The sequence below is a fragment of the Astatotilapia calliptera genome, chromosome 12 (genome assembly GCF_900246225.1).
Source record: "Astatotilapia calliptera chromosome 12, fAstCal1.2, whole genome shotgun sequence".
NCBI lineage: Eukaryota > Metazoa > Chordata > Actinopteri > Cichliformes > Cichlidae > Astatotilapia > Astatotilapia calliptera.
The window spans coordinates 12,533,175-12,559,389 of NC_039313.1; the positions used below are offsets into that span (position 1 = coordinate 12,533,175).

Below are 26,215 nucleotides of genomic sequence, written 5' to 3' on the forward strand. Positions count from 1 at the left end.
CTGCTTCGTTTTGCTTGGTTTTCTTTTCGATCCCACCTCCTGTCATTTCACCTCACTCAGGCCTTGTTAATGGCCTCTTAGTCTTTCTTCTCTTTCTCCCCCACTTGCTTAGATCTGTCAGTCTCCCATGATGTAGCCCTTCGACTACTGTACAGAAATTTCTACTTACTGTCTCCTGCTGTAGTTACTCTCCCTGCTCCCTCCCGCGTTCATTGATGTCTGATCTAATTGCTTTTGCTCTAACCCTGGGGACCTGGGCACAGTGTAACAAGCTCCCAGAGGATGCACTTCGCCTCGGCCTTTGTCGCAGTCCCTCAATTGCTGCTTTCTTTTTTATCCGTTTCCTCACCAGCTCTTCCCAGTACATTAATTTATTAGCAGGTCTAATACTGTAGCCCCCGAACAAACAGCATGATATTGTGACCCTGCGGTAACTGATTCTAATCTAAGGCTGGCCACAGCACAATCTTGAGTCAGGAATTGCCAATTTCAACAGGTCTTGTCTGTGTTTTCTTTTATCCCCATCACACAGTAGGCCGCAGACAGAGATACAGAAGAGTAGCTATACAAAGCAAGAAAGGTGGGATGAAGTAAGAAGCAGAGAGGAAAAGAGGAAAATAAACAGGCAGAGATGCGAAGTGACAGTGAAAAAGTGGGTGAAAGACAACCTGATAACATGGAGAGACTCACAGGACCGCTGCAACAAAAATTTAATAGAAAAGGCAAAATATAAAGATGGAGTCCAGTGAACTAAAGCAGATGGGTCAGTACACATTTTAACAGCTTTGGCTCCACTCAGAAATAAGAATTTCAAACATATAACACACATTTTAACTTCTCTCTCTAGCACCTGTTTACTCCTTGATTAGTTTGGTGTTATATATATCACACATCAAATGAAATCCATGAACCGGGCAACCTTAAATTCTTCGTGGAGAAAAAAACAAAAGAAATCTATCTTATGCAAGCCGTTATTGTATTTTAAGTCCTTTTTGCTAGATATTAAAGAGGTGCCATGAACAGCACAAAAGGAAAGAAATCTCAGATTCTCACTCATGCTCCTGGACTTTCATGGAGTGCATTTTGGAGTAACCTCCAGTCGCCAGTTCAGATTTGTGTAAAGCAGTTTCTTACAGAATACTAGTACTTCTGTATTTGAGATTTGAAACTCACCTGCAACAGTCAGCTGAACATCACGATTTCTCTCCCACCTCTGTTTTCACACACGAGAGCTGTACAGTATGCATGTGTATGTGCTTCTAGTGTGTTTTGTCTCATAAATTTTCATGAAAGAACACCAGCGTCAAGATCAAAACATTTTCTCCTGAAGGTTAATGGGTCAAATGCGTTGATCAAAATCTACTTGTTGCACGCACTACTCTCATTAGAGACATTTAAAGAGAATCATTTGATACAGATACTCTGATCTTCCCCGTGGCACTCTCTAGTGTATGCTGTCTATCTAACACACACACACTCACACTGTGTTGGTCCTTCGGGATCAGACAGTGGACTGAATGCAGATATGCCTCTTTGAAGTGAGCAGGCCTACAACTAATGTGTGTATGAGAGGCACACACATGCACATATTCACACACACACTCTGGCTGTGTTGATGCATACTTCTTTAATCAGATCAGGTATTTAATTATTAATATGTGTGTTAAAAGATGACCCTGCAGCAGTGCTGTTTAACCTTTACTGTGGAATAATCCGACGTGCCTGTGTGCGTGTGCATAATCGAGGATTGCATTGCAGTGTTGCCCTCAAGGAATATTGAAACACAATATACACGACGCAGATGCTTCTGGTGATGTTTTAAACATTTATTGTTTTTCTGTGTCTCTTTGTAGGTGTGTGGAAATCATTGCCAAGGAGGGGAGAAGTTTGAAGGAGCTCTATCTCGTGTCTTGTAAAATTACAGACCACGGTAGGATACTTTCAATCACTGTCCCTTTGTTGCAGTCAACCGCCAACATTATCATCATTTCCATTATTGCCCACATTCACCACTGTGATTCAGGACTCATTTGATTTTACAGCTTTCCTCTTATGAGACTTGTAAACAGTGAAAATATTATTGAAAAGTTTCAAGCAGAAGAAAGCAGTGTTAGCTGGAGCTCTTCTGCACATTTACCAACACTAGAGCTTTACCAGAGATTTACCTTTAAGTAAACTCTTTAAATAAACCGAGAAGCATTACTCGGCAGGCCACTCAATGTCAAACCATGCGGTGGTTACTTGATGGCTGACTTTTGTGAATTCTTATATGAGAGGTTAAATATTGTGCTTTCTGGAGAAATAGTCTTTCAGAGCACATTATATGAGGTATGAAAAGGCTACTCGGGATTTTTATACATTTACTTGTGTTGGTGGATTAGAGTTGTTTGTATTGTCTGATGGGGGACATACATGGTGTTTTCATCCTCAGCATACACTCAGGTGTTATATATCTCTTTTATATCCCTGTAGCATCATCTCCTCTTTTTATTTTGTTTACACTACCTTGCCTCTCTGCTTGATTCCATTCTGCCATATGTTTTGCGGAATATTTGAGTCTTTTCATCAGCTACAGTACAATACACAGTTGGAGTTCGTCGGTACTGAAGCATCAGGAGTGCAATCCTGGTTCTTTGTGTGGCACTGTTTAGTTGTGTTTGTGCATGTGTGCACCCTTCAAATTGCACAAATGACACTCCCAGCAGCGCAGCCGACTATTTTCTTTGGGTGCCTGCTTTCTCCAATCTACTGTTACTCGAGTCTGAAGGGTTTTTACCACTTATGCTATTTCCTGTTATCTTTGCAGCTCAAAATACCCACAATCTGTATCGTAACAAAAGCCAGCCCCCCCCCCCCAAAAAAAATAAATAAATATTTGGTGTGATGCATGATAGCCTGAGTTTGATCGTCAAAAAAAGTTTAATTTGACTTTAAGCTGTAATAATTCCCAACCGCAATGGTTTGTCTGTTTTCTTTTGCTTTTATATTATGTTAATTTGTTATTGTTTGAATAATTCATCTATTCAAATTTCCTGTTCGGAATTTCATAAAGGGACTAATGAGATAATAAACTAATGGATGTTCTGCTTGTTTGTCACATGGGGTTCTCTTAGTTTTGATACTTAAATGTGTTAAACTTAAGATAACAAGCCGTCTGTTCTTTTTTTTTTTTTGATAGTTAGGCTTTTCACCTGTTGACTTTTAAGTGTTGTTTCTTCAGTTTTCTTTTGTTTTGCAACTCACTGTAGTTTGACTAGCTATTAGAAATTACACAAAAAACTAAGCTGTTGCTTGTTAGTACCATGGTGATTTTTCTATAGTCTATCGAACTTTGGCATTTGATTTTCTTGATGTAAATGCAACGTCTGTGAATTGTTTTTAGCTGGTAATTGTTGTTAAAATGTCTATAAAATGAAACTTTAATATACCCGAGTGTCAAACTGGAACTATAGCGCTTGAAGTTTATCAACACAGTCGAGAGAAACTCATCGGGCTTTGAGATGATTTTCATACATAACAGCACTATTGTTGGATCATGTGGCCCCAAAACACTTGTTTCATTATAAATGGAGAACATGTAAAACAGTGACAAGTGTGGCACCCTGGGCTGACTCCTTGTTTGATTGGTTTTCTTCCATAAAATTTGGAACGTCAACAACAATAAATTATTTCAGGCTTATTGTGTGCAGAAGAACGAGTAGCCCGAACACGCACAGGACAACATCTTGGAATGTGCGATCCACTTGTCTTAATGGATCCAGGATGCTTGGATCCATTGGCAAGCCATTTAATTTTGTTATAAATTGGATTTTAGGCTTTTCCTGTTTGATTTTGCACTTGGAGAAACACCACAGTCAACAATTTATTACTCCGACTCTTGGCTTTTTTCCTGACCGAACTACTTCTATTACATTTGGAAGGCTGCACACTGCCCCACACCACACCACTACAGTTTTCTCTGTTCTCTGCAAAGTAGGGACAAATGATATAGAAAATACTTAATGTTGCCGTCACTAAGCGTTAACCTTCCATAACATAATCATGATTATTTGTGTTGTAGATTGTAGACTCGAATGGTTAATCTCTAACATGAGCTACCATTTGCTAACGATTTCTGTGAATTACACTAACAACAGTCACCTTGACCTTTCTGAACTAGAACCTGAACTGCATTTGCGAGTGAGTGAAACATTATGTAGGCGTGTGTCTACTGGTGTCTGATTAATGACTCCAAAATCACAATAGTACATTAAACCAGGAATGTTCACAGGCGCCCGGTATATATCCCCTTCTCTCTGCTTGTGTCTCTAATCCTTTTGACCAAGATGAATTAGCGATATCTGATCTTCTTCCTTCACTAATGATCCCTCTGGCCCTCTTTGGCTGCTGATAGGGTCTGTGTGTTTTTATGTTTGTGTGTACATTTATCTCTTTCCAGGATAGAGATGCCTGTTCTTAGAGCTCTATACTCTAACACAATGATTGGTGGATTTCCTGCTTCAGCCTCTGAAAAATTAAATCACAGAAATGAGATTTTACATCTGCCAAGCTGGCCCCTGTTTTTTTCCGCCCATCTCCGCGCTAATTATTTTTATTAATGGCTTCTGTGAGTGCATTTGAGATGTCCACAAGCCTCTTACGTTTGAGTGTTCTGTTTTTTCCTCCCAGCTTTTGCTTCCTGTGTGATTTTATAGGAGCTTTGAAAACAGATATAAAAGGAGACAAAAAGACAGGTTTAGATGACAGAAATGAAAAGCTGGCAATATGTAATTTTACTCCCAGTGCAGATGGTTTCAGAGATTATCTTGTGAGGAAGAGGAAGTAAATGGAAAAAGTGAGGATAGAGCATTTTGGGGTAATGATCTTACTGAAAGCCCAGTTAGTGCCATGGAAAGAAAAAATAACTTCCAAATCTTGTGTGGCATTCATCAAAGAACATCGTACTAATTAGCCTAAATAACATTTTGGTTGCAATCAAAGCAGTATAGAGGTTTGTTAAACACCTGGATTGTCTGATTAACATATTTCATATGGTTTGTGATTTTCAGCAACTAACACCTACAACTTATGATTGATGATAAATAATGGGCACTGAAAGATTTTATTAAACATCCTAAAGCGTTCTTTTCAGATTTCCTGTGTCTTGCATTACAAGTGGTTTTCTCTTTGGGATACTTAGTCTTCATACACATGGTCTTTTCAATCTTTTCAGACATTTTTGCTGTTCTCATGTTACTTTTAAAGGGATTAACGGCGAACAGAAAGCTATAATCCTAAACCAATATGAAGAATTTAACAATATGATCCAGGCTAAAAGCTACACATTTGTTGCAGCCAAAGGAAAAAAGGAAAGCTGGCAAAGAAAAAAGTTTACAAGATATCTTTCATTAAATTAATGTGTTTATATTCTTATTCCTATTCTTATTGTTATTTCAATATTAGCCTCATTCTTTCAGCTGCAACGCTGCCAGTGTTAAAATAATCTTGGGAGCAAGTAAAGACCAAATGAAAAACATATTTCAAACATGTAGGCATGGTTTGTTTGTTGAAATGTTTTATAAAGCTTGCAAGGCTTTTTACAGTTCTGGGATTTACAGTTCACTATGTAAAGGCTATTGAGAGTTCTTGCTGCCAATAGAAAAGAGAAAATGTGTGACTCATTGATGTTCATCAATGGAAGTGAAAGGCTTTAGACAGTGTCTGAAAAACCAGAGACCCTGTCGCTAACCCCCAAGATTCTTGTTGTGCTTTTATGTGTGTTGATCTTGGGTAAAACTTATTTACTTTTAATAGTACGGGTGAATCAAGAAGTTGACGTTAAATTAATTATTTTAAATTCATTTGCGTATGTTAGTTACCTTGATCCTTGGTACTCATTTGCTGTATTCTCTTGTTCTTGGAGTCGAGTAATCATAATGGGATACATTTAGTGTAACCAAGACTCAAGGCTGTGCTCCTTCTAAGCAATTCAGAGTCTTGACCCTCTGTTTAAGAAGGCTTTATCTATAAAGTGCCCTCTTATCACTGATGACTTTTGGGACTGCAAAGGCACTTTTGGGACATTTAAAAATTATGTTTAAATATCCGGTTAAGTAGTTAGTCTGAAAGGGAGATACTGGGGTCTAGAAACAAATTTCCCATGTTATAGATTTTGTAGAAAAGAAGGGTCAATTAAAGCCACTAGAGATAATGTAAAGGAAGTATTAATAAAAGAGATTATATTAAAAAGCATTTTCTTCTAGCAACTGGAAAGATACAATGTGGTGATTCACTATAGAGCAATGCAGGTGGCTCACAGACAACACATGCCACTTTATTTTTGAACTATTCGCACACATTTTTGTGATTTATATCGTTATCGGGACGATAGATGTCTTAATATCGGGATATGAGATTTTGGTGATATCGCACAGCCCTAATGGACACAATTTCTGTAATTTTGTCTCCGCGCAACAATGATTTGTATTTTAGATTAAATAATCAATGTGATTTAAGTGGAGGCTTTCAGCTTTAAATAATCTTTAATTGGTTTTCAAAAGTATCCCATTCATATTTATACATGATGCTGCATTTTCAAAGGGCAGACACAAGTGGACAATTAACTAACCTGTAATTTCATTAATAGGTTAGTCGTGTCCTGTCAGTATTGAATGGCCAAATAAAAAGATTAAAGACCTAGATTTAATTCCAGCTTTTGAATTTGCATTTGGTATCTCTACACTGGAACTCTCAATGCGAGGTCCAAGGAGACTTTGAAGCAAGTGACCATTTAGACTGAGAGGTCAAAATTATTATTGGAGAGGTAGTTACAACGGGAATGTAAAAAGAAGGAAAGGACTCGCCAGCTCTGCAACACCAACGAGTGTGAAAGACGGTCAGTGATCACAGAATTCTTTCCTTGGTTTTTTTTTTTTTTTTTTTTTTAAAAACCCAACATCTGGCAAAATCAAGAAAACTCTGGAGGAGAAAGAGATGTCGTCATAAATGTAAATAGAGAATGTTTACAGCAAGGTGCAAACACCTGGTTAAGCTCTGGAACATGAAGACTTGAATGAATTCTGAAGTGTACAGTTCTTGGATCCAGCCAAATTTTGCAAAACCGATCAGATAACATTTTATAGTGAAAATTGGTAATGACCCACATCATACTGCAAAAGCAACCCAGGAGTTTCTCATGGCAAAGAAACGGGATATTCTTCAATGGCCAAGTCAGTCACCTGATCTCAGCCCAGTGGAGCATGCTTTTCAGTTCCTGAAGACAAAACTGAAGCCAAAAAGACCCACAAACTGAAGGCAGCTTCTGTAAAGGCCTGGCATCTCCAGGGAGGAAACCCAACATTTGGTGATGCCTATTTGTTGTAAATTAAGACAGTCATTGAAAAAGAATCCTTACACTTGAAATTCCCTTAGTTTATCCAATTATTTTAGAGCCTCTGAAAATGTGGACTATATATTAAAATTTGCTGTAATTCCTAAACAGTAAATGTAATACTTTTGTAAACATCTTGAATTCTGCGCTTCAGTCACATCTTGAGTGTTTGATTTTCGTGTACAGATGGAGAGTTGTCATCGTCTTAATACTTATGGACCTAATTATATATTACAACACCTTTTAAACAAAAAAAACCCAAAGTCCATCTCAGTTCTTTATTCCCATAGGCACACGAATGGCGAAGTCTTGGTTTATCCATTTCCCTTGCTGAATTAAAAGTACCACTATGTCATGGGTTTGAAAGCTGATCCTGATGAGAAAACCCCCTTAGCCACTCTCCCAGTGCTAATCAGATCTCTACACCACCACTTTCTTCCTCATCTGACTGACTCATACACTGGCAGTGGCCCATACTGTATCTTCAACACACCTGGATCGACAGCGATACCGCCTCGTCTGCTCTCTCTCCTGTGCTCATCGCCTTTGTGCTCCTTTTGTTCTTACGCTGTGTGTGTTTTGCATTCGCATGCATTCAATGGTGTCTACGCTGTTAGTGCATGTACATCTGTCTGTGCTTATCTTGTCCCTTGTAGCCCACCTGCATTATCCAAAGACAGAAACAGAGACCTTGGCACCTCCTTTCCTTACATATGGTAATTCTCCTGCTTCACCCGCGCACCTCTCCATGATCCTTTACTTTGTCAGTCGTGGCCTCCTGTGTACATCTGTATGAATACGAGATCGAGCGAGACACCTGTGGGAGACGGTACAAGTGAGAGGAAAGAAAAGGAGAAGCTTTGGTCTGCTTTTAGAGGACTTCCAGCAGAGCTAGTATAACATTGGGAAGGGGGAGGAATGATTTCAGACTTTCAGAGATGGAAGTCAAATCCTCTTCATTTTTGTGTACACAGTACAGCGTTTGGTGATTCATATATTGAATAATCTAAATATTTCTCAGAAAAATAGTGATTATAGAACAAACTTTTTTTTCTTGCACTGCTGATAGAAAGTGGAAGCTAAAGTGAAGCTTTACGGAAACGTGATTAAATACTCAGCGTTTAAATCGGTTTACTTTCAGCTCAGGTCAATTTGAGGCAAATCGTGCATGTAGAGTAGCCGTCTGACGTCTTCTCTAAAGCAGTGGCCGCTTAGAAATCAAGGATATCGTTATAAATGTTTTGGAAATACTTCATGTGGAAGTGTCTTCTGTCCCTAATAAAAAATCTTGACAGTGACAGCCCATCATCCAGACTTTTGTGATTGTGTTGTGAGGGATTGAGCTACTCAGTTGTGAATTCCATTGTTATGTCCATCTGTATTTACCCATCTGTCAGCTTGTGAGATTATTGTTGTCATTCAGTTTTTAGCGTCTTATTCTCTTATTTGATCACCCCCTTCGTAGCTCTCACATAGTCAACATGCATCCACATTTTTCTCCCCTTTTCTATTTTTTTTTGGGTTGCCTTCAATCCTGTTCCAAGACCAAACCCCTTCCTCCTCTTTTCCCCTCTTATTGCTATTTCCATTCATCTTTCAGCGCTCGCTTTCATCTGAGGTGCTTTACTCTAAACGCGCTGAACGGTGATAGATGGGGCTTGCGTGCTCCTCCCCTTGAGCGGAGGAGTGAAGTATTGCTGTGTGTGCTTCGTTACTGCTGCGTGTGTATATCTTTGCAACTCTGTGCTTGTTTACATGCTTTTGTGTGAGCGTTTGCGTACTTTTAACAGGTTTTCAGTGCCTTTGGGCAAATTTTGATACCCACTCACTCCCTAGAGTATTGTAGTGCTTTTTACAAGGTGAGGTTACTTTGCATGAAAGCACAGAAACTATCTTACTGACGATGAAAATACATCTGATTGTTATCTTCCCCTGTATCGTATGATGAGGCTGTAAGGGTATACTGTTACGCAAGAGTTCTCGTGCTTTTTAAGCTTAATCCAGGTTTAACATGTTATTTTTCTGCACAATTTGTGGTTTTGATTAACTTGTCATAACCTGCAGAACAACACTGGGATCAGTGCATTAAAGAAAAATCATCGTCAGTTGTATTTAAATGTGGCTTTACCTCAGAAGGATACAGTAAAGATATCAAACACTGTTATGCTGACTATTCCTTAGATCACTTATTTCTTTCTTCCTTCTTTCTTTGTCACATCTGTTTCGCTCCGAGAATTAGTTTTCCATGTTTCTTTTTTTAGCTGTTCAGCACCATATATGCCTAAGTGATGTGAAACATAATGTAATGTAAACTTAGATAGTGTAATAGCTTGTTTGCTCCTCTATCTGGCATTCAGTAGGTAAATAACGTAACCCTAAGAGCAGCTGATTAAAATGCACAGAGCAGTACAGCAGATTTATGTGGGCTGGTAAGGGGAGCGAATCAATAGACAATCTTTGTCTGTTTTTATCGCCACTGTGCGTGTGTGTGTGTGTCAAGTATGAAACATTTCACGGTTTCTGGGCGTGCAGCTTAGCATGAGTAGAAATCTTGATATCCCCGATCGCTAGTATACATCTGTATTTTTTTAACCTGAGACTTTTGTTATTTAATGCCTTGGTGTTACACAAACACTGGCAGAGACATTTTTCTTTAGCTTGTTAGGTTTATTCAAGTCCACTTTAGAGAACACCAAAAATCAGTATGCTGAAAGCAATTCATTAAACAGTATAAACGTTTTAAATAAATGTTTTAAGTTGTCTGAGAAATGACTGTGGTGTAATTATAATTGAGGCACATACAATTATTTGCATTTACGTTTATATACTTGAGAGAAACAAACTGCTCGGTGATTAGTAAGTGTTAGAAAATCACTGGAGTAGATGGTAACAATGGTTACTGTCTAATGCGTTTCTTTAACATTTAACATGTAAAAATCAGCTCTGCATGTTTGACTCATGTTTGTGTTTAGTTTTTGGGTAATTATCTAGTCTTTGAAATGTTGTTACCTCGTTGTTCTTGGATTCTTAAGGTGCCTTCTGTTTTCTGGTCAGTATAACCTTAACAGGCTGGGCCCGGCAGACGTCACCAGTCAGGGTGCATATCTGAGGGAACTCAGAGAGATGAACTTGATTTAAATTTTTTGACCTCATGGCTTGATTACACAATAGACTTGAAGCACAGGCTGAAAGAAATTGTCATTCTGGAGACAGTTATATGTAGCTCAAGGAAATCCCTGGTATGGCTGAACTTTTTTAGTTAATTTTACCAAGAACAGTATGCAAGGAATTTAAAAGCAGCTCAATGGATCGTGCCCTAGAGACACCAGAGAACAGCGGCTTCCACCGATGCTGTGCCTTACCAGTCCAATAAGAGAACAACTGACATGTCTCTAGTCCTTGGGTCAGCCAGTGACAATTGTAGCTCAGTGTCGGCTGACTTCATTCTTGTCTTGTGTCACAATCACCTCACCTCTTCCTCAATCTGCTTCCGTCCACGGCTCTCGTGGTCCTTACTTGTCTGCTACCACACATGTTCCCAAGACAGTTCCCCGACAGGTTGAAGGCTTGTTTTTTCCTGCTGTTGTGGAGCCTCTGACTTGACAAAGCTTGTTTATGAGTTGACCAACATCTCAAACTGTAAAATACAGTATTAGTATTTTGATCTTTGTTTGTGTGCTTTTGTTTGTTTGTCTGAATAAAATAGTTTTATTACTTTAACGTGCCTGCCTGGAATGCTATATTTATAAGACAAACCGTATCCCATGTCTGAAAAGGGCTATATGGTAAGGATCAAACTCATAACACGGTTTGTTATCTCTGCAACAGTACCTGCACACTGGGGAAAAGCAGCGAGGATTATGAGGAGTTCATTAAACTGGACTTACGGCAAGTCCACCTGATTGCTGAAGGATGCTGACATTTGTTCTTTCTTATCAACTGCTAGTGAAAATCATTATTAATTAATCTACCTGTTTGGTTTTATTCATCAGTAAATTATTTAGTTTGTGTTTTGCCAAGAAAAGGTGATGACTTAAAATGCCTTCTTTTAACCAATCAATTGAAAAAACATAAAGTTGCTATGAAAGGGAGCACACCCCTACTTCTACAAAACTAGCACCCCTAAATATGCAAGGCAGCCTTTCTGTAGAGAAAAGAAGAATAACCAGTTTCTCACCAGTTGTGAGTTTGGAAAGTTCATTAGGTAATATACAGGAAAATTGAGACGGTGACAGGTAACGAGGGAGCAGAAACAGCTTGAGAGGCTGGATCTGAACCTCACATGGAGAAGGCATTTAGCTGCATGACTGCTCCTCAAGTGCAGAAGTGCGCATATATAGGATTCCAATCTACAGATACTCCATAGTCTGAAGTATATAAGTTGAGATTTCCATTTCCTTACATCAGCCTGTGGTGGTATTTGCAGATCAGAGAGCTGCGCAAAGAGGCTGAAATTGAATTAGTTTCCATATATTGTCCTCTTCTCCTCTTTCTCCTGCTAAGCCCTGTGGTCTATCCACTGTTTGCCTTATGGGGTAGAAAAGCGAGGGGGGCTTAAGCTGTGAAGGCTGAAGCTTACGCCGTCGACCATCTTACTGGTCACACACTTTCTCTCTCACACCCGCTAACACACGCGTACTCTTGCTTCGGGGATTACAGCCGGGCAAGCCTCGTTTGCATTTACACACACAGACTCGAACGCAATCACACAAGACAGTACACACATGTTATAGATGCACTTTTGAGCTTTTGCTAATATCCTCCGTCTCACACACACGTCAGCCAACTTCAGCACACACGCTTTCCTGTAACTTGTGGAGAAAAAAATCCTTAAGCCTCTGCTATTTTAGGCTTAAATCTGTGAAGGGGAAGCACTGAAATGACTTGGGCGTATGTGTTTATGTACAGATTTATGCAAATGCATTTGTCCTCTCTGTGTACACAGATGTATGTGTTCCTCTTTATGAGTGAGCGCGAGAGTGTGCGTGGCGCCACAGGATGTAATCATGTATCTATGAGCTGTTGGATGACAATAGTGTTTTCGTTTTTAATAGAGGTAGCCTTAGTAACAATAGGCCCCATGTGTGTTTATGAAGCTTTGATATAAATGGTCCATTTGTTCTTTCTCTATCTCACTCCGACAATCTCTCCCTCTTCCTTTCAGGCCTGCAGTTCCTAATAATAGTACACTTTAACTGTGCCCATGGGACACAATAACACCAAGCTGTGTAAGTGTAGGAGATGTCCCTGTTATTGCTGGCTACAAGGAATTTGTTTATAGAAGTGAAACATTGCATTTTCTTATTTCTCTTATTAGTTTCATTGTGTGTGTCTCTGAGTCTGAAAGTATTTCTCTAGAGGCGGCATCACATCCACTGTGCCATTGCTTCCGAGTAGTACTGATACAACCCGTGGACAGGTGTAAAATGCTCAGTGTTGCTATAATAACTTGGAGGCTCCTGTTTTTTTACTGTGGTTATCACGTTTTATTTTCTTGTTCTTGCCAACTTTCTTCCTCCTACCCGTCTTGCGCTCTTATTCAGTCTCAATCTCCTCATCTTCCTCCTACTCATTTCTCTCTCTGCTGGGAATGCAGTTGTCCTTTAAGTTATGTGGGCGTTGATGTAAGTTGTTGCCCTGACTTGAGAGGTTTTAATAGTAAAGTACCTTGTTGAGGGTTGTGTAATTAGCTCTAGTTTAGCAGAGCGCTTTAAGAAGATGGCAACTTACTGTTCATGAAAGAGGTATTTTGTTTTTCTCTGACATGCTTTTGATCCTGTATTGTCGCTTAAGAGAAATGTTTTTTTTTTCCCCTCACCCAGTTGTTGAACCAAGTAACACTGATTTTAGAGTTGTTCAAGCATCGGCATTCAAGGGATGAACCAGAATTGTGTCGGTATGACAGAAATTTAAATAACGTTTTTGTTATTAGCAACCTGTTCCCATTTCTATAGTTGAATCAATGGAAAATGCCAAAGTTAACAGCAGATATAAAAAATGATTAAATAGGAAAAAACCTGACAGGCCTAAAACACTCTGTATTTTCTTAAGAAATAGGGGGAATAAAATCCAGCAAAGACCTGAAACGAGACCCAAGAGACACATCGACCCATCGATGAAGAGTCATCAGAAATGATCACAGTCAAGAAGCCATTCTCAACACAAGAAAACATTGAGAAAAGGCTAAGGTATGTTAGATTTCTCAAGAACAGGACTGAAATCAGAGGCAACAGCTCATATGATGATGAATCCAAACACGGTGGAGGCTCTGTCATGGTTTCAGCCAGGGTGTTGAAGATCTCGTCAATATTGATGGAATTATGAATGTAGATCAATTTTGATCAATACCATCTGGAAAGTGTCTGATTGGTATTGTCTGGAAAGCTTATCTGGATAGAAAAGTGTGGGATCATCTTGACAGAGAATGAATAAAACAGGGAGCCAATATCCAAACAAGAGCTTTGGATGTAATTCAGGAAGCCTGGAGAACTTTTCCTGAAGAGTATTTAAAGAAAGAAATTACAAGAAAGCTTAGCTAAGAGACTTCAGGCTGTGTTGAGTAAAAGATGGTCATATTAAATATTGACTTTTAAGCTTGTTAGAATTGTACAAACTCTGTATTTGCCTCGTATACTGTATTGTCATATATGTTTGCAATGTCTCAATACTTCACTGTACCCATTTCCTATTTTCCTAGTGAAGTACAGTTTCTGGGGATAGGTTAATTGGATAATCCAAATTGCCACTAGGTGTGAATGTGCGAGTGAATGTGAGTGTGAATGGTTGTCTGTCCCTGTGTGTTAACCCTGCGACAGACTGGCGACCTGTCCAGGGTGTACTCCGCCTCTCGCCCTATGACAGCTGGGATTGGCTCCAGCACCCCCCGCGACCCTGAAAAGGATAAGCGCTAGCGAATGGATGGATTGAGTACAGTATAAAGATATACAGTAAGAGTGACTCAAGACTTTTGCACAGTACTGTATTTACAGTTTAACTTCCTAATTGTAACATCTCATCTTACCAGTAGCAAAATATAAAGAGATAAAAGGAATATTGAACAGAACTGAGTTCATCTTATTAGTGTGGCTCTGCACAACATTCCCAATTTCTCACGTGGCCCCTTGGGAAAATTAATTGCCCATCTCTGCTGTAAATGATTCAGCTGTCCAAGTGAGTGAGCCGTGACCTTTTAGATGCAGTAATACTGCATGTTTAACTAATGTTGTAGCCTCATCATATAAAAATAACCCCAGTTGTCCTTTCCCATTTTTCCAGTATGTTAATTTTTCTTATTTAGTCATACAAAGTCCACTAAGTAAAGGGAAAAAGCAGCACAAGATGTAATACTAAAAGAAAATCTGGATGCCGTTTTTGCTCTAGGCCAAGCTCTTTAATTGAGATGTGTTCTTCACCGTTGAGGCTTAAAAAAATGTTTTTATTCACTTTGAATGTCACTCATCTTTTTCTTGTAGCCTCAGAATAATTTCTTTGAAAAAACTACAATTACCCCAAACGATAACACGAAAACTGTTGTCACTCCTAACACTGTCAAAATAAAAAATAAGTAAATAAATTACTTACAACTTGGCCTACTCTATTTGAATTTCAGTTTCCTAACATGTGATTAGCGACATTTTAATCTGCTGCAAGTCAATAGCAGCATGCTGCTGTTAAGATTGTGTTGGAGTTCAGTTACACTCGACATTACAAACTTTCTTCTTAGAAGGTCACTCACTCCCTCATTTTTCTACATCTGTATATTTGAGAGATAATGCCACTGCTAATCCCTTGCAAGGTCAGTGCTTGTATTGGATGATTATCCCCCACTGTTTATTCATATTTCCTGCCGATGTCATTTCCTCCTGCTGGCTCAGACCTTTGACCTGTCATTTACCTCCCATAGTCGCCATGGTTTACTCCACCTCGGCGGCCGCCGTCCGAGAGAACATCCCCGTCTTTATCTCTGTAGGATTCTTCTGCTTACAGGAAGGTTACTGAAGTATCTAAATGTAAAATCTATTTGTACTTAAAGGTCACATTTCATTTGGATTCCTAATATCATCTTTTATTTTGTTTTTTTTTCTTCTTCTTTTTTTCATTGGCCCCTAAAGTTTTTCATTCCTTTTTTGCCCCCTTTTCTCTGTCCGTGTGATGTCCTCTCATGCTGTTACTTCATTGTTTGACAAATGCATTGTACATCATTCAGCTGACAGAGAATGGCCATAATACATAATGCATTGGCCGTGTTTAAATGGCTCAGCTCATGACTCTTAAATATGTTTCAGCAGCAATTCTGGCAAAAAGCCACAGTGTCACACCGGGTGCTGGCTATTCCCCCCTCATCATTTGATCAATGGCACTGATAAAAGTAGAGCAAAGCCCCCTGACATTAGACAGAATGTGTGCGTTTGTACATGTTTATATGATAAAAGGCATGTATAATTCACTGCTCTTTATACATAAAAGGAGTGGGAAGTTGCTGTCTTGGCACAAATCGTGATTTACTCCAATACAGCATATGTACTTCATTCAGCATATGCCTGTTTTGTATAATGTTTAGGATTGCATAGGATTCTTCGATTGGCAGTAAGGTTATTCCCTTACCTTGAAGCTAAAAGCACACACTTCCTTAGTGTTTGCCTTCTAACAACCTCTTTCTTATTTGGAAGTTTTCATAAATTCCATCTGGTGTTAGCACAGGGCTTGTTTTAGTTTGTTACCAGTCAAGAATTTTTTTTGTTTATTGTACTTGAATTAAGCCTGCAATGGTTTAAACCTGTTCAGTATTACCTTTGCCAGGATATTAAAGTTTTTTCCAGCATATTACTTTTGTGTAAAACATCTCAAGGCACACATTTTTTTAAAACAGAAAATTAATATTGTTTTCAATTATTTGTTCAAAACAAATCAGGCTGACTATTCAAAGTGACTTCAGGCTACAAATTGAGTAGCCCTGGTTTATGACTTCAGCTTAATGAATGCAAAAACAGATGAAAGGTGATTAAAATCCTGAGGACAAGCTAAAATAGATGATTACCTTTGTGAATTCACTTAAAGTTAATTGAAAATTTTAAATGTGAATTAGGATTTAATATTGCTTTTTGATGTAGCATATATGTTCCTCAGTGTGACAGCTGTACGACACACATTCATACTGGCCCTTGCAGTGACTGTAGAGCAATAAATAATAGTCCAGCACCCAATAGGCACTCGTGTTTTAGACCTCAGTCACACAGGCTTAGAGACCAGTTAATGTCCTCTAGTAACTACCCCTTGCAAGTGGTTTCTGGCAGTCTTAGATGAACTTGTTTACAAAGAGAGGGCTTGTGATTGCTTTGTTCTCTAGCAGATTGCTGGTGTTACCCATAGTTTGCATGGAGGACACCAACTTGTCTGTAAACACTTGCCAACTACTCTCTTAGTAGTAAAACTGTGAAAGCTTTGATGGAAACTATTTGCATTCAAAATAAAAGTGCACCACTGCACAAACATGTTTCAAAAAACCTTTGATTTTGCAGGTAACTGGTCAGAGAGTAGTTGGCAAGTGAGTACAGACAAGTTGGCATGCAGACCTACAGGCGGGCATGGCAATCAGCTAGCAACCAAAGCAATTACAAGGAGTATTTTTTCCTTGATTCCAAGTGAAATAAGAATTCTCCCATTTACACAGTAACTACTTCATCGTGGTCTCCTTCCTGCCTCTCCACACAACGTTATATTCCTCACACTCTTGTCTCTATCTAGATGTTCTTGTTTGCTACTCAAGTCTGTCCATGCCTCACTTCCTCTTTACATATTCTAATCTTCCTTTTCCCCCCTGCCCTGCTCCTATCCACTCTCCTTCTGTTATCAGTCTGTCCTGTAAAGCTTCATTTACAGAGCAAGCCTAATCAGATGTGTACCAGTGGAGGGCAGTTTGTGAGAGCAGTGTGTGGCCCGATAGATAGGAAGGCTTAACAGAAGGGGAGCGCGTTGTAAGCCCTCAATTATATGCGTGACACCCAGATACAGGAAAGAGACACTTGGGGGGCCTGTTTGCGCTATTGCTCATCTGGGTGTCATTTTTGGTTGTGTGAGGATGGGTTTATATGCATATCATATTGTTCACTGCAGTGTGCATCAAGTGAAAAACTGACCGTGGAGTGGTTTGTCAGCTATGGAGTGAGCACATGCTATTAAAGCGCGTGTGCCTTCTGTTTTAGGCACAATTATTATGAACAGTGAATTTTTTTTCGCCTTTTTCCAAAACTGACATACATGCCTGTAGGTATCTACTATGTGTGAATATTGTGTAGATGTTTGTGAACGTTTGTCTTTCAGGTGTGAGCATGTTAAGAATCAGTGATTGTGAACAGAGCAGATGTCCTCGTCTCCGTGCTTGTCAATGACACATTCATGTTAAAAAATGAAAACACACTTCAAATTATTACACGTTATAAGAAAATCTTTCCTGAACATGCATACAGCCATCCCTGGAAAGGCTTAATATACTGTTACTGTCTCCATTTAAACTTGCTAAAACCAGCAGATGATATTCAAGTGTGTTTTTAAGCCTTTGGAAAATAGTGGTTATAATAGGCTAAAACTGTAGATAAGGCAGGTTAGTAAAATGTTATTGAAACCTTCATCCACAAGCACTAACCTAAACAAGAGCTCGGTGTGGATGGCAAAAACGGGGCTATGTAGAGGCTGTTCTTTTCCTCGCTATTTTCAAGGCTGTTTAAGGCCTATGGCGAGGCTCTGTAGTGTTGAACCCACGAAGACACCAGAGTGGAATCAGATGAAGTACGAAAAGGTGAGCTCAGGAGAGCAAGTAATGAATTGTGTTTGAACATTTCTGCTGTTAAGGTTCACTGCTTCAAGGCTGCCTACCTCTGCAGATAGAATATTCATCTGTTGAGTTGTCCCACAGAGGCATCAAACCTTTAGCAAAAAATAAAAAAAAGAAAGAGAAAAAGGAGAAAAAACTGTGTAGCTTGACCTTCCTTTTCTGCTTTTCGTGCAGCCTCCAGTACAAAAACCCCCCAAAACAAAAGAGAGCTTTATTTGACAATATCCATATAAAAGTTTTTTTGTTGACCTGTAACATTTGACCATTCTTTGAGGTTTTGCAGTGAAAAGTTGATCACTTGTGTTTCCATTATTAAAAGTATTATGTATTAAATGTCTCAAAGCTAAAGTCAGTCAGTACTTGAAATGGATCGTTATGTGTATTTCCAATGCTTAAGCATTGATGGGTAAAGCCCAGTCACATGTGCCTAGCGACTGGATGGCAACTCCCTGGAAACATGTGGTCACTGGGGAAAAATGTGTTGTCCCAGACTGGTTGGCGAGTGTTTGCTGGAGGATGTTTACAGTGGCTGGGAAATCAGCCCCCAATCCCCCGGTCATGTTGGTCAGTCTGATCAGAGACACCCCTTGGCAACCACAGGTCTCTAAGAAAAAGTGTGTATTTCCCAAGTGGTTCGGATGTGGTTTCTGGCAGTCGCTAGGTGAAATTTATCAAAACAATTGTATAAAGTGCTGCACCACAAACCTCTTTGCGATTGACTCACTATTGCAGTAGAATTGCATGGAAGGCACCAACTGGTCTTACCGACACTTAACTACTCATCATGTGGTAGCAAATCTGTGAGAAGACCATTCGCCTTCACAGTAAACGCTGTGCTATGTAACATGTTTCAACAAGCACAACTTTTACTTTAAAGGTAAACAGTTGTTTCCTCACACAGTTGTGTGACTGAGGCCTAAATAAACTGATTCCATCCACTCAGAGCCAATAATGCAATTTTTATGAATGAGTACAGGTGGTGCTTTTGTGGCACAAAGATTTTCTGTTATGACATCTCAGGTCACCTGGAGATAATCCTGCCCCCTGATAGGATTACTTGTAAAAATAATTAAGTAAATAGATAAAGCTGATAATACTCGATAAAGCCACATTTTCGAGAGCGCCTAAGGAGTTAGTCAGGAACCAAATCTCATCCTCATATTCAGAACTTTTTTGTCGTGCTTTTAAAAATACACAATCTGCTGAGGTTGTTAGTTTAAAATTTTAGTAAGAGTTGTTGATTGGCAAAATAAAGAAGTGTAAAAGTACCCTAGGACTTGTACATTAATAAACCTAGGGAGTCATATAAAATGCATGTGCCAGAATCTATTTTATCATCAACTGTCCACACTCCCAGAAATTACCTCACACATCACTACATCTCTGTTTGACCTTGTGATTCACATGCAGGTCATTAAAACATGTCATTTTGTGTTAGTTTGTTTCATTTCAAGGTGCTGTCTAGCCTAGAGTCTCTGATAGAGAAAGGCCTTGTTTGGTGCTGGTTTAGTTAACCCTTGTAGTGATCAGCCTCAACAGCAGCCTCAGTCGCACAAAGACAGCTTTTCAAGCCCCACGTTTGGCAGGAAACCAGCTATTACAAGGTCAACACTGCCTTTATTACTTCTTATTAGTTTGGATTATACCTCATTGAAATGTTACATAAACACACACCCATATACACGTGCTTACTGAGCTATAAGCTCTCCAGAATTGCACTTGGAAATTCTGCCTCCCACCAATAGACATACCCTGGGGAGCTCAGGTAAACATTAGCTCTCTGTTTTCCTGTTTATTGTTTGGCTATAGGCTGTGACATTTCACTCGCTCATCACAGTTTGCGGGATGAAATTTTCGGTTTTTGTTTGGAAACACTGTCATATGTTTGTAACTAACATTTCAGAGATCTACATGGAAATGCACACAGAGTCAGTGAAGAATGCGCTACAGCAGACGTTAGCAAGGTGTTTCAAGCACTGACTATAATTAAATTGCGTTTCTTAGCTGTAATTGTGGAAGTGTGTTTTCCCCTCCCTTGTCTGTAAAGATTGTGTTTGTGAGACCCAAGGGCACTGATTGTTTAGAGTGTCTCTCCACTCTGTGTGACTCCGCTTTGCCGCAGGTGCTCAAAGTAACCCTATTGGAATGCAGCAAACGTGCCTCCATTGTGGCATAAGATGCATTTTATCGACGCCTATTTTTCCCCACTTCTCCGAGTACAATCATAGCTATTTCTGTGGCCTTGGCGTCTAGCTAATACAATAAGTGTAGACATACAAACTTACACAGAGCCAAAGAAAATGCCCTTTTATTGGAGTGGAGTGAAGCCAGTTTGTTGAGAGAATGCATCAAACTGGGGTCTGTTTGTGTCCTTTTTAAAGCAAAAAAAATCTTGTAATGGAGTTTGAAGCATCTCCCTCAATTTTTCTTCTGGTTTTCAGTAAATTATAAGATGAGTCCAAGTAAACAACATGCATAAATACCAGTGCTGTCTTTTTGCAAGAGAAAGATGTACACGTCTATAAAGAAGAAGTAGGTAAATAGGAGTGAATATATAAAATGCTCAGTAGAATATGGCATTTATATTGACAGTCAGACCATGAAATACATCTCTTTTTCACTCCTACACCATCTCCCCCTCTCCTGTTTTCCTCTGTCTTCTCACTTATTATTCACAGACCATAGTCCATTGCTAAGTGCAGGTGAAAAAAGCCATTAAGTCACTGGCTGTGAGGCGTGTGCACCAATTCGTGTGTGTTTGTGTGCGTGTATGTAAAGTGACAGGAAGACAGATCGCTGCCCATTCTGAAACATGACATTCTAATCGCCTTGCATGTTAATTAACAGCCTTTATTGAAATGTTTCTTGTGGCGGGCGACACTGGAGGCTTAATGACTGGAGCGTTCAAGTTATGGCTGTGGAAAGAGATAGGTGTGTGCGAGTTTGTACAGGAATGTGCAGTGAAATGCATAGCAATGAGGAAAATCCCTTAAATGCTCTTCTTGATTCCTACTTCTGGTTCACATTAATCCAGCACTTGTTTGTGCATTTTCTCCTGCTCTTGCAGACTTCTTTTCCTTAATTTTCTTCCCTGAGTGGTAAGGTCGAAAGTGGTTTTGTATCTAAGTGAGTTCAGCGGGTTTTTTTGCTTTCTTTTCTTTTCTTTTTAAAAATCCCAGCAGGGATTTGGTGGTGACACTTGCGAAACAGGCTTAACTGACATTTCGAAAAATATTAAATATCCACCATATGCTCTTACTAGAGACAGCGTGGCAAGTTCTGTGTGTGTGCGTGAGTGTACATGTCATCTGAATGATTGCACATGTGCTCTAAAATAGAAGCACAAACACTGAAATGACTGATAATTCAGTACTGGGACTTTTGAAAGTCTAATTTTAATGAGCACTTTCCTGCTGTTTTAATGGTTTAAAGCACAGCTCTGTAAATTCATAAAATAAACACTTGTAATAGCTGGGGTTAAGGGGTTTGATTTAAGAAGCTTTTAAGGACTTATGTTTACAGTATGTAATCTAGAATGAATTCCACTATAACACTAAACAGTATTAAGATCAGTTTACCTTTGTCTGGCACCCCCTGAAAGTTATTAACCATCCTGACATAATAGTTTCATTTAAGTGTATTTTATCCTTGAATTAGGTTCTGTGTTTTTGCACTCTGTTGTCAATATTGCTTAATATTTTCACATAAATGTTCAAAAAATGGCTGAGAATGTCATTTAGAAATCACTCCTACTTCACTTGGCATACAGAGTCATCATGATGGTTCATTGTAATGCAGATTAAACGTTGAGATCCACCAGAAGCTGCATATGCAGTCAATATAATTTTTTTCTGACTAGGTTAAAGCAAATGTCTGTGCAATTTGTACGCTGGGTGTTTGGTGCAAATCAGCACAGAGCTACTTCCCTTTGCTTTCTGTCTGAACACACCTCGGAGCATAATGGAACTCGCCTGGAAAACAGTTCTGTCATTTTCCTCCATGAGCCAACGTGCTGTGCCTGTGTTGTCTCCAAGCAACACCACTGTAAATCAATCTTTTCTTAGCCATTGTTATGTTTAAACAGCCCCTCCCCCAGAAGTACCTTGTGTTTGTGGAGGTAGCTAACCCTTACTCTGTTGCTTGTACCTCATCTAGCTCTCCCACAGCAACATGTTCCCCTCCTTAATTCATATCTCTTCATTAGCTATAGCTTTCTCTTCCTGGCCCCTTTACTAGTTTAGCTGCCACAGCTCACGTCTGGAAATATTCAGAGCAAATTAATTACATAGATAATTACTCTGGGCCGACTGTTCAGCATTAATTTTGATCCAGTCTTTGCACCCTTAGAGCACTTTTGAGTCGGTGGAAATATTTTTCAGCACTTACTTGGTCGAGGGAGCAAACATTCTGTGTCAGAATTAAATAATTAACACTTAAACAACTTACATACATCAGTTTTGGATATATTTCTGCAATATTTTGCCTTGAATATTTGCTTAGTTGATAAACTTCGGCGTACCACCCACGTCTTCACAAAAAGAGCATATTCTAACACTTATACCACCATTCAGCTATGAGCTGCTGCCTCAGTCAAAACCCAAATATCAAATACATTTTTTCGAGTAACCTGTGCTGTAAGTTGAGAGCCCAACCTGGGGCAGCACCTCAAGGCTTACATCTTGAGAGGATTTGGGAGATGCCTCGACTATTGTCTCCTACAGAGGTAATCTGAGGTAAGCATATGGAGTTTCTCCAACAGAGGTAAGAGAAGACTTGATGCCATCAGATCTGTGTTGCTTTGCAGCTTCTGTTAAAGAGAAGTCTGCAACATCGGACTATCAGTTGCCATGTGTCAGAAATCCTTCTAATGTGGGTGGGAAGACAGATTGGTTGTCAGACACCGTGAGCTGAAATGTTTCCTATAGGGAGCTAGGTGCCAGCTTCCAGTGATAAGTGGAGTTTCTGGTTGTTCTTGACACCCTTTCAAATGAGCCTTTAAAACCACTGGGCAGTGTCTTTCTTTGTTTCCGTTTCCGTTTTTTTTTTTGTTGTTGTTAGGATTAATCAATTCCCTCTAAGTGCCTCCTCCAAAAAACCTTAAGCACTAGCACCTTAAGAGCATGTTGCCTTCTTTGTTCTCCTAGCGCATGACATTTAAGGTTAGACTGAACTTTATAGACTGCACAACTACACTTGTCAACTTCACTTTTCTTTATATAAATTAAGTTTGCCGCCTTACTTTTCATGAACTGGCCAACTGTGGTAGAAAGTTGCAAATATGATTCAAGCCTGTGGTGTATACCATCCCCTCTCTTTATGTTACACCAGTTTAGCTGTCCACAAAGGCAATATATAAATAAATAAATTAAATAATGAAATAAATGAATAAAAAGAGAGAGTAGTTTTGAAAACCACAATATCCAACATTTAAATCTATCTTTAAATCTAATGATTCAGGCGCTCTAGGTGAGTAGTGGGATGACAAAAGCGACCTCTATGGGGTTTGATTAGGTTCTTTATGTTTATCAGAGTTGAATGCAAAATGAAAGATCATTCATGTTCTCTGCCCAGTGGCTAAACCTCAGTTGGTTACAATAAATAACCATATTTTACAAATGAAGAATTCTAAATCGAAATTACAGGTGGTATTATTAATACAACATGTCCTGTTCCTGAAATTAAACAGAAATGTTCTATGCTGTATTTGAAGTTTTGCTGTGCGTCACTAATCTTGTGTTAATTATTAAGAACATCCATTGCTTATAGGTTACTATTTAACCATTTATTTCAATGTACACTGCACTGTCAAAAGTATTTGTTTGTCTGCCTTCACTTGCATATGAACTATCCGATTCTTAATCCATGGGTTTAATATTATGTCAGTCAACCCCTTACAACTATAACAGCTTCAACTCTCATGGGAAGGCTTTGCAGGTTGAGGTTTAGGAGTGTGTGTATTGCAGCGCATTTGTAAGGTCAGACAGTGATGGACAGGAAGTGAAGGCCTGGCTTTCAGTCTCTCTAAATCATCACAAAGGTATTCTTCTGAGTTGAGGTCATGTCTCTATGCAGGCCAGTCAAGTTCTCCTACACCAAACTCGCTCAACTCTGTCTTTGTGGACCTTGCTTTGTGCCCTGTTATGCATTCATGCTGGAACAGAAAGGGCCCATCCCCAAACTGTACCCACAAAGTTGGGAGAATGAAAATGGTTAAAGTGTCCTTGTATGCTGAGGCATTAAGAGCTCCTTTCCCTGGAACTAAGGGGTCGAGCCCAACTCCTGAAAACAACCCCACACCATAATCTCCCCTCCAATTAACTTTACACTTGCCACAGTATAGTCAGACAAGTACCTGTCTTCTGGAAACTGCCAAACCCAGACTCTTGAGCTAATCAGAATGCCACATGAACTTTAGAGGTCTGTAGAGGTTCACCCTGCAGAAAGTTGGTGACCTCAGTACACACTCTGCTGACCCCACTCTGTTATTTTATCTGACCTATCACTTCATGGTTGAGTTGCTGTTGTTCCCAGTTGCTTCCACTTCGTTATAATACCACTAATAGTTGACTGAGAAATATTCAGTGGCAAGGAAATTTCATGAATGGACCATTCATGAAAATTCATGGAGCTCCTGAGAGCGACCCATTATTTCACAAATTATTGGAGAAGCAGTGCACATGCCTGGGTGCTTGATTTTATACACCTGTTGCAATGGAAGTGATCAGAACACCTGAATCCAATGATTTGGATGCAATATATTGTATTTTTGCTTTGTATAATTAATAATCCACTGGTTGAGAAAACACCGATTTGTAATGAATACAATGATCAATTTAAGCATAATTAACAATTGTTATAGATGGAACATAGACAGCAAATTAAAGTTTCTTCCATTCTGTGTATTACAGCCACAGGCCTTATGACCTGCCTCCACAAATATTTGAGCCCATGCAATTAACGGCATTCTAATCGAAAATTATTTGACTTTTTGATTTTCCAAGGGCTCTTTCATGGACAGCCCCTCGGCCAGGTTACGTGAATGCAGCAGATGAAGGACATAGGGTGTGGTGACTGACAGACCAGGGACGTGGTGACAAACAGGCTCTATCCACAGACCTGCTATTGATTTCAGCTCAGAGGTCTCTGCTTGATATGGCAGCAGTCAGGGTCGGCCAGCCACCTAAGCTAGAGCTAGCAGGCTATTAGCCTGGAAAGGAAGATGCGTGCAAAGACAATATATTGTTGTCATGGTCAGAATCAGAGATCTCATACGTGCACTGCATGTTTATATCATAGCTGCAGGAAATAGTGCAAAAGGCAAAGAGGGATTTTTTTTATTTTGCTAAAACTCTTTCTGACTGCTTTTTTGTGTCCTCGGGCAACTTTCCTATAGTTTCTAAATTTGTTTGAGAACAATTTTAACCTTGAATGGGAATATATCATTTACTTTTTAAACTTAGCTACAGCTGCATAAGAATGTTCAAGACCAGTAAATTGTAATTTTGCCTTTTTATTCACGAAAGTGATCTTTGACAGAAGCTGACAGTGCTATATTATATTCCATGACTGGCTTCTCCATTATACTGCATTATTAACGCTGCATGTTGCCAGTATGTGGTTACTTGTATACCAGCAGTTTCTCTGGAAACTTTTCTTTACATCACTCTTGTTTGCATTTTTAATACAGTTTCCTTCACAGTGAGCATGCTAAAAGGTAGAGCTGACGCAAACTCTTAAAACCAGAGGGGGGTACGCATGCCCGTTGTATGATAAGGCCTCTTTCTTTTTTCCTAGCCAACCAGATACTTTTTATTTTTACTTGCAGTTTCTACCTTTTTGCCTCTACTTTGCTCCAGAAAGTAAAGCAAACAGGCTGTGCTTTGTTTAATAAGATGAATGTGAAACACAGAGGCTTTATGTTGTGTCCTGTTCTTTTCAGGAATGAGATTTTGACAACACATCAAGAAATATACATGTATATATTTTGTTTGCAAGGATCCATGACAATGCTGTCT

General features: G+C 39.3%; 1 protein-coding gene across 2 annotated transcripts in view; it reads left to right on the plus strand.

Moving 5' to 3' along the window:
* The window catches only part of fbxl17 (F-box and leucine-rich repeat protein 17), a 229,428-nt gene that overhangs the window by 152,159 nt on the left and 51,054 nt on the right, over nucleotides 1-26,215 (plus strand). For both annotated transcript variants that reach the window (XM_026186348.1, XM_026186347.1), the window contains exon 9: nucleotides 1,854-1,930. In XM_026186348.1, the coding sequence (XP_026042133.1) occupies nucleotides 1,854-1,930 (77 nt within the window). The remainder of the gene's footprint in view (nucleotides 1-1,853; nucleotides 1,931-26,215) is intronic.